Here is a 9,025-nt window from a genome sequence, read left to right as displayed (position 1 = left end):
GGAGGGCGACGCAGTGCCCGGCGCCGGGCGGTCCAGCATCCCGCCACGCTGGGTCTGCTCTTGGAAACCCGCTCCCAAGTCACAGGGACAAAGGCAGGGAACAAAGGAAAAATCGTTTTTCCAAGTGCTATTTATTCTGGCACGCTCTGTGGCCCTCCGCATGCTTCTCTCCCACGGCTAACGGCAGCCGGGTTGTTTGAGCGTTGCCGCTCCCCAGTTGAGAATGACATCCATTCCTGCCAGGCCTTTGGAGTAGCTCTTGGTCTGTAAGAGATCCCGCGGAAACATTGCTTCCTGCTGGCATCAAAGCACGACATCTGAATGAAGACCACGCATCCACGAGTTTTAGACTTCTGACAGCACATGCCATGATTTTTTCTTTTTAAAGCAGAAATTGCATTTGGATTCAAAGCAGCCAGAAATGGCGCTTTCAAAAGCATCTGAGAATGGTCTTTGTGCTGCAAGGTACTGACCGGCAGAGCCACGCTGGCACCGCTCAGAGTCCCCTGGAGCCCAGCAACGATAACGATCATCCGCTGCACTGATCATAGCTGATCATTCCCCTGGCTATGCCACTTAAAACGCTCTTGTATTTATAAGGCACGGGGTATCACACCAGAATAACATCGCAACAAAGAAAAGCTGTACCTGCATGCTGGAGTGAAGCTCTAGAGCAAGTTTATGTTGTGTAGCTCAAGGTTTGTCTGTTTTCTTTTCCACTCCCTGCTCTTCCCCTGCCTCTTAACCTCTGCTGACCACCACGCAGCTACTTCAAATTTAAGACCCGAGCAAACCGTGTCAGGTGAGTGGTTTTGTTTCCACAGCCCACCAAAATAAGCTGATGACCTCTCTGATAAAAAGACTGTTAAAATGATTTAATCCTTGAACAGCTGCCATCGGCTCACCACGATCAGGCAAACACCCCAGGGCACAGAAATGGAGCAAAGGCCCTGATGCACGGTTATGCCACGTTTCCTTTTGCAGCACACGATGCACTCAAACCTCCTTCATCTGCTCCACTCCAGAGCAGAGGGAATAGCTCCAGGAGCGTCTAACCCACCCCAGATGCCCCCAAGTCACGCAGCACCGGCATCGCACACGGAAAAAGCATTTTTATGTGCGGGACTGCTGCTCCGTCCAGCTGTGAAGCATTCGGCACGGTCTGATGCCTGGAGGGTGGATTTAGATAGCTCCAGCCTTGAAATCAGAGCCGCTAACTGCCAGGCTATTTAGAAACTGAGAGTTCACCGGGAAGGTGATGGACTTACCGCTACCTCAAAGTGAAATTGGAGAGCTTTTAGAAATGTGCTGAAATGCAGCTTTTGAGTAAAATACTACGGCGTGCTCTGTGCAAGGGGGCAGGGTGAGAGGCAGCTGCAGCTTCTGGCACTGGCACACATGAGTTACAGCTCCTCTTCAGCACCCTCAGCTCCCCATCCACCACGCTCTGCTCTCAGGATCAGGATCTACCAAGGAAGGTAGAGCTCTTCACGGGGCTTTTGTCCTGCCTCTACCTGGCCATAAATGCGCTCCTCTGCTCCCCATTACTATGCAGGCTTGGGGCACGGGGTTGCTTTGGTCTGTCCTGTTCCTTGCTTCACGCAATACTTTAGTCTCTTGAGGAGTGAAACAGTTTGCTGAGCTTAGAGGGCTCAGGAAAGGACAGGAAGGTAAAATGCACTTGACCGTGACACAGGCACAAGCGAGGCACACACGCCCCAGAGACGTCTGGCCCAGATAATGTATGTTCTACCACACCGAGGTGGTAAAAGTGGCTATCTTTAGGCAGGTGCAAATGCATGTGCTCAGTGTAGGTTCACCTCCACTCTCCTTTCCTCACTTTGTGACCTGAACAGCAACAGATAAAGCTTGGAGGTTTTATAACTCAAGCCCTTGCTTATAGGTCGTGCAAAAGATCCAGGACAGGAATCAACACGTACCTTAGCCCCTGAATAACTCCCTGTGACAGCTGTGAGTTTCACACCACCTCAAAGCTCTTGAGGTCCAAGCTCTAATGGTTGCCTTAGAGGAAAATGGTTCCTGAACCTTCATGCTACTAATTTTAGCTCAGATGAGATTTTCATAACTTTTTAAGGGACTCAGTCAGAGGAATTGTGCGGACAGCAAGAGGGAATTAAATTCTTACAGCACATACAGGGGTCTTGAATGCTGGCACACTGGAGCCATAAAGAAAGCCGCGCTGCAGCTGAAGTAGAGCCCCATCTTTTGTTTAATTGGAAATGTGCGCCCATAACCAGCTGCTCCTATTATTGAGACACAATGAAGACAGAAATCCTCAAAAATCCCTTGTATTCAGAAATTCAAGTTGGCAAGTTATAAGCCCTTTGGATTTCTCCAAACCACAGGCCCAGGGAATTCAAGGCTGCACATTCACATGTATTTACACAGGCCTTGCCTAAAACATGAAGAACACATCATAAAAGTACTTATTTTTAAGCATCTGCCCTCAAACTTATGTCAGTACAAGGAGGATCAGCTGTCGGACTGCCAGCCCCAGCAGACAAACTGGCTCCCGAAATTGCTTTCCTCCGTCTTTGCAGCCAGCCCCGGTCTGGGACTTCGCTTTGCTGACGACATGTTTCTATCAGTGTCTGCCCATTTCAAGACTTTCACGCTTCTTTATCCGACCAGCGAACGGCAGGCAGGAAAAGGTATTTCTCCAAGCCCACATCCTGAGCTTCTGCCTCACCTTCCGTACAGCCACCTCTCCCATTCCTGTCTGCATTCATGTCTTCCAGAGGAAAAATCCCTCTTCTGCCACAAGGCAACTTCTCATTGAGGCCAGTCCAAGTGGACTGGTCTCTTGGCCATCCTGTGTAGTTGTCTATTACAAGAAACCACATTTTCTAATCACATTGTAATTTATGGAGCTCAGTCTTGGGTTTTTACCCATCACTTTCCCTGCTGGCAGGTTGCCGCTCAGCCTTACACCTCTGATGGTTTGAAACCTCTTCCAATTTCCTGCCTGAATGCATTTGGATCCAGTTTATATCTATGTTCTTCTGCCAAAGTTGGAGCTTGAGTAACTGCTCTTCCTCCTTTAATGCATAGGCAGTGATCTTTGACTTGCTAGGCTGAACAAGCCAAGCTCTTCTAGGCTCCTCAAAGAAATGACATTTCCAGTCTCCTTCCAGTTTATACTCCTCTTTCTTGAGTAGAGATGTCATAAATTTGAGCCAGTTTTCCAGGTGAATTTTTACCATACCCTATGCAGTGATATTATAACCTTTTTTATATTACTATCTTCATCTCTGCATCATAAACATATTTAGAAATATCTAATATTTGTGTCTGTCACATAAAGCGCTTTGTAGTCCTGCACAGTGATGAGCCATAAATAATATCACAGATAACTTTCAGCTCTGCTCTTCAATGCAAGATCTGGATCATTAACTGGGAACACCAGACCAATGTTTCTTTTCTCTCAAAGGCATTAAGTAACCAGCATCATTTTCACATAGCTGACATGTTATCACAGACCAGCTGATACCTCAGTTAGAGTCCAGGAATCTGGTGAGACCTTGTAGGTTTGAGTCCATTCCCCTTTAGATTATACTTAATACTTTAGTCTACGGATTGAAGGGACTCTCCAAATTCTGAAATGACCTGTGGAAACTGCCAAAACCCGATGTCATGTTTGTTGGCCAACTTCCCACCCTGAAATCCTGTAAATTGCTGCATTGAGTGAGACGTGAATGCTGTCTCTCAAGAATAGCGAGGTAGAAAGGCTGTTGTCCAAGTATAACAAAAAAATTGTATTAGTCTTTCAGGGGACCATTTACCTCCCCAGCTCATACACTGCGTAATTTTAATAAAGTAGAATATTGCAGAAAAAGTTGTTTCATTTCATCTGTTTCTTGTCAAAGAAACATGACAGTGAAAGAGCGGAAGGCAGAGAAGAATTCAGTGCCAGCAGTGTCCTCAGCTGGAAAGGAACCCACCAGCTGTTCCACGGCAGACATCAGCCTTCCAGAGGCTCCACATCACGTGCGCACACCTGACTCATCGACCAGAAAGCCGCACATATCTGTCTGCAGCCTTGTACAGCTCCAGCAAGTTGCTACAGAGGTCCCTCCTACCCCCGTGGGAGGTAAAGGCACCCTCCTGCACCCTGGGGCACCTCCCAGCCCTGCGACACTGAGGGCACATGGGAAGACCTGCAGAAATTCAGTGCTGCTCTTCACCCAGAGACACCCCCCAGCCCTGCATCATGGCTCTTCCACAGCCCAGAGAAGTCACACCTTGCTTTTATCCCCTTAGTGGCTCATCTGATGCATGAAAGGTCTGGAAAAGGGTGGCGGATGAGCTATGCTGGAAGGATTTCAGAGCCTGTCTTTGGCTCTGCTTACGGCTGCTCTTCATCTCCATGGTGATTAGAGACAGGTCTGAAGTCTGTCTGCTAAAAGGTCCAGCAACGCAGACAGAGGAGAGTAATTAGAAAGTGGTGTTCCTACTGAGGAGCACTGTGACCTCTGCAAGAAACAGATGCTGGAAGAACCTAAAAATACATGAACCTGAGTAATGCATGAGATGTCAGTACCTACTGCTAGAGCTAATGGACTTCTGTTTTCTCCTGAGCATCCCAAACTCCTGATGACATGCTATTTCTTTTTTAGAAAGCACCTGAAGGATCGAAGCAGCATCGCAGTCTTCTAGAATATGCTGGAAGTGGGTTTCAATTGCTGTCCACGCCATGCTGTACTCATCAGAGACCCTGTCTACCTGGTCAGGTGCCACCTGTCACTAAATACCTGCATTTCCACCCAAAGCTACAGGGATATGGCCCAGCTTAGGCTCCAGAAGCCACTTGCACACCTGGACAGAAGGCAGTGCTGAGAGCAGGTGGCACCAGCTTGGGTATGCTCCTCCAGCAGGACTCCCGAAATCCAACTGGTTCATGTGCCCGCAGCATGAAGGATCAGCGGAGCTACTTCAGGACCATCTTCAGCTGTCCATACGCCATGTCTTGTACCTCCTGGGAGGCACAAAGGGAGCCTCTGACATAAGGAAGGTGACAGAATACAAGGCTGCTGCCTGATTTGCGTGGTTGGATAGCGCCGAATGAAACACTCGGTGCAGCGGAGTTCCGGAGCAAGGCTTGTAAAGACAAGAAGGAAAAAACACCCCACCAAACAACTGGATTTTCTCTAATCAGACAGATAATATTTACAGCCTACGGGTGGTGCCAAAATATTTCAGGAAATGCCTAAGCCCTTCTGAATACAAGCTCAGGAAAACACAGTATTTAAGGACAGCAACTATATCAGTAAGAATGAAAGCTTTCCACGCTCTCCCAGCCTCCGTACACAGTTTAAAATGATTGCCATAGCAATTATCAAGGCTAAGCTCATTTTGCAATCTCCTCTGCAAATTAAGTTCTGAGTTGAACACGTAGAAGCTCAACATAAAAACCAAACGAATCACGTAAACTGCAAGGAGCAAAATCAATGCGCGCTCAGCACCGACAGCATGCTGAGGTCTAATCCATCCCGCTCAATTCCTGTACCGAGAAACTTGAAACTGCTTTGAGCAATTCTTTCCAGTAAAGCACAATGCCACGCTGGACAGCCCAACCCCACTTCGGCCCATTTTTCAGAGTCATCTCCTGGCTCTGCCTGCCTGCCCTGGACTTACCCCAGAGCAGAGTGGTCCAGGAGGGCAGAACATGAGCACCAAACCCCCGGGGAACACTGGAGTCCCACCACGAAACAGTAGTCAATATATTTGTATCTGTTCTCTTGCACAACCACAACGAACCTCATCTTGGAAGTATTTTGTTTCCTTCCTCTCAATTACCAATTACATCTACAGATGCAGAAACCCACATGTCCTACAAGAATTGCATCTCTATTTTGTTTCCTCTGTGCATTCAGACCAGACCTGTCTCTGCAAGTCTCTATGGTACACCCAGAAACAGGCATGTGCACCAAGTGCTTGCACCCCTGGAAGAAAAATCTGGGCAACTATTTACAAAGAGCATAATAAATTCATTTATTTCTGGTAAGAGGGTGGTGCCATCGTTACCTGCTCGGGCTTCAGGCCAGGGGGCACCCACGCGTACTCCTCCAGGGCACAGCCCGAGTCGTCGTCAGAAGTCGAATTCCTCTGGAAGTCAAACATGAGCTTCGTGACGGTCTTCTCCATCTCCAGAGGCATAACTGTTACGATGTGCTCTTCCTGGGAGCACTTGCAGTGAAGGCAAATCTTCCTGCACGGAGAGGAGAGAGGAAAAAGAGGAGATGCTCCAGTGAGCTGCACTTTAAATAAGCGAGCAAAGCAATTCCTGCCAGTCTGGCCTGCAGATACTAAGCTCAACTCTTTTTTTTTTATGCTCAGGCATTTTCTAATGCAGAATTTGTGCCTTTCACAAGCAGGAAATAAAAGTCCATATTTGCTGTAACCTTGCTTGACAATTGAGCTGAGTCAGGCTGCCCGATGTTTGGGGATATGTAATTGTTTGTCCCTTTACTGCACCATGAGAAGTATGTCCAAGGGCCAACACAGGCAAGGGCCACACGCCTGCCCGGTGTGGATCGGCGTGCCAGACGGTAATTGCAGAGCAGTTATCGAATTTAGGACAGCTGAGCTCTTGGCTAATTCAGAAAATGGGGGATTGACTGGGAAGCTGTGAATGACAAGTCCCTTTAGCGTGCTGATAGCATAAATTTGCTTATTAGAGTAGCATAAAAATTGATTATAGTCTGAAGCTATAAAGCTAAACTAAATTAAGGGAGGCTACAAAACCCACAGTCACACTACAACAGCATCTTAACTGCCCGTCTCGACGGCACGCGCTGCGGCTCAGCGCGCTGCTCGAGAGCAGGACAGAGCAGGGGGGAAGCATGAGAACTGAAAGAACAGCCCACAGGTTGCAATTTAACAGCCATTAGCTTAATTCACTGCAAATATCACTTCTTAGCATTTCTGTTAAGGGTCTGTTCCTGCAGATGGTGGTCTGTGGGAGATTTTGTTCATGGGGCTGAACACGAGCATTTATCAGCAGGGCTGCCAGGACATCACTGCCCTTCACCAGGGGTAACAGCAAAGGACTAACCTGGTTGTAAACATCCCCCAGCCCATAAAAAGAGGTTAACGGGAATGCTGATACATCAGTTTCTATCTCCACAAATGCAATGCTCTTCCCCAGTATGGGTCAGTGGATCTATTTTAAAGTAACCATGCAGGATTCTGAATTAATTTGTGCTAATGAAACGCCACTGACTTCTGAGGAGTGAGATATGGCTTCACTTGGGTAGCAGAAGGGAGACATCTCAGAAATAATAAGGTGCCACACAAAAGGCAAGGGAAAAGTTACCATTGCCATCGAAAGTTTCTCTGCTATTAGGTGAGGCAAAAAAATTCAGAGGGCAGCAACAGTTAAACATCAGGGGCTTTAATTTTCAAACACCTTTCCTTCTTTTTCACCGCCGTGTACAAGCCAGCAATGCATACCAGTGCTCAGGATCCAGATTCGAGTCTGAATTTCCACTTGGCCATTACAGCACAAAAAATGCACTCCAGCAAAAGTCAAGAGGCTCCGTTAAGTCAAGCCAGGGAGATTTGCCAGATTTTCCCATTTCCTGCCTTTCATCAGATCTAAACCACACGACGACCCCCACGCACCCCCAGCATCTGGTTTGCGTCCAGTCGGAGAGTCTCGGCATCACCTCTGGCTGTTACCTTAAAAAATAATCGAGGCACCATTTCATGCGAATACTTTAGTTAATCAGCTACCGTGGAAGGGTGCTCTGCCTCAGCAGAGCCACTGGTTTCTTTGCCGTTTCCATCTCATTTCACAATATGGTTAGAAGCAGCTCAAAATGTGACAAGATGCTACAAATAATTAATAGCTCCAGAGCCCTGGATTTAGCGTTGGAGATAGTTATTCTAAGGGAGTTTAGGACTTCTTGGCCACATTTTAATTTTCAGGGTATCAGTCTCAAGCTTCAAAGACAGACAAACCCAACAGTCCATGCCTGGATAGCAGCAACACTGGGAGCATGATTGCTGCGATGGGGAAAAAGCCATCCTCCGTGTTTCTGCCTCGCTCCAGACACATCCCCTCCAGGAGATGGAGGATGGCAGGAAAGCATCTCAGCTCTTCACTTTTAATAAATGAGATGAATCAGGCCACTGTGAGGACTTTAAATAATGGTGTCAAAGAGTTAATAAGCGAAATGTATGATCAGTGAGACCTCAGAGGTCACTCCACGCCACCACCATGCTGCAGCTCACATCGCGTACAGCCAGGAGTGCGAGGAACAGGTCAGACACGGATTTACACCCACCCTCACTCCTGTCCTGTTCCAGCAAGAGGGTACCACCGACAGGTGGCTTCTGCCGGTCAGAAAAGCCAAGGATGGGAATAGGTAGCCTGTCTACTCACCAGTGAAGTCCCCAGCCCAGGCCATCGGGCTCTGTAAAAACTCTGATCCATTATAAACTGAGCATCTCCAGGCATGGCGTTTCTGCCACCTCCCTGGACAAACTGTACAAACTTCAAGATCTTGCCCCTGAGGTATTAGTTCTCCTCCTTTCCCCTCATTAAAAGCAGAAGATTAACAGCTTTAATTACAATTATTTTCTTTGCATTAGGCTATGTTGTTTCATGGGAACAATACTCAGTGTCCTAGGAGTGTCTTTCCACTCCTATGATATGGTTTCCATGACTTCTTCACATAGGTCTCACTTACTCAACTTTATCATCTTCCAGCTCGCTATAATTAAAAATAATTCCCCATAGTAAAAACTTCATATAAAAATGTACATTTCAAATGGGAGATGAAATTGAATAAGCCGTATCCCCCCACCGCACTCCGAGCAGAGCGGCAGGAAGTGAGACGATGCACGTGCCAGCACTCTACTGCGCGCTACGACCGGAACAACAATGTGCCACGAGTGCCAATGCTATGGCAGAGAGCTGGTGGGTGTTGGAGAGGAGCGAGGCCACAGCCAGCAGCCCACCCGGCTGCTCCCGCCAGCAACAGCTCGTTAGTCATGCAAA

General features: G+C 47.7%; 1 protein-coding gene across 1 annotated transcript in view; it reads right to left on the bottom strand.

The window, feature by feature from the left end:
* Window positions 1-6,222, bottom strand: part of PRICKLE2 (prickle homolog 2 (Drosophila)) — a gene marked incomplete at its 3' end in the record, with an annotated part of 30,759 nt that extends 24,537 nt beyond the window's left edge. The window contains exon 1 of the mRNA XM_010135107.1: window positions 6,046-6,222. Coding sequence (XP_010133409.1) covers window positions 6,046-6,177 — 132 coding nt within the window. The remainder of the gene's footprint in view (window positions 1-6,045) is intronic.
* Between the last annotated feature and the right edge of the window lie 2,803 nt (window positions 6,223-9,025).

The sequence above is a fragment of the Buceros rhinoceros genome, unplaced genomic scaffold (genome assembly GCF_000710305.1).
Source record: "Buceros rhinoceros silvestris isolate BGI_N320 unplaced genomic scaffold, ASM71030v1 scaffold17194, whole genome shotgun sequence".
NCBI lineage: Eukaryota > Metazoa > Chordata > Aves > Bucerotiformes > Bucerotidae > Buceros > Buceros rhinoceros.
The sequence above is the reverse complement of the archived record's forward strand: the minus strand, read 5'-3'. Positions and strand labels throughout refer to the sequence as shown.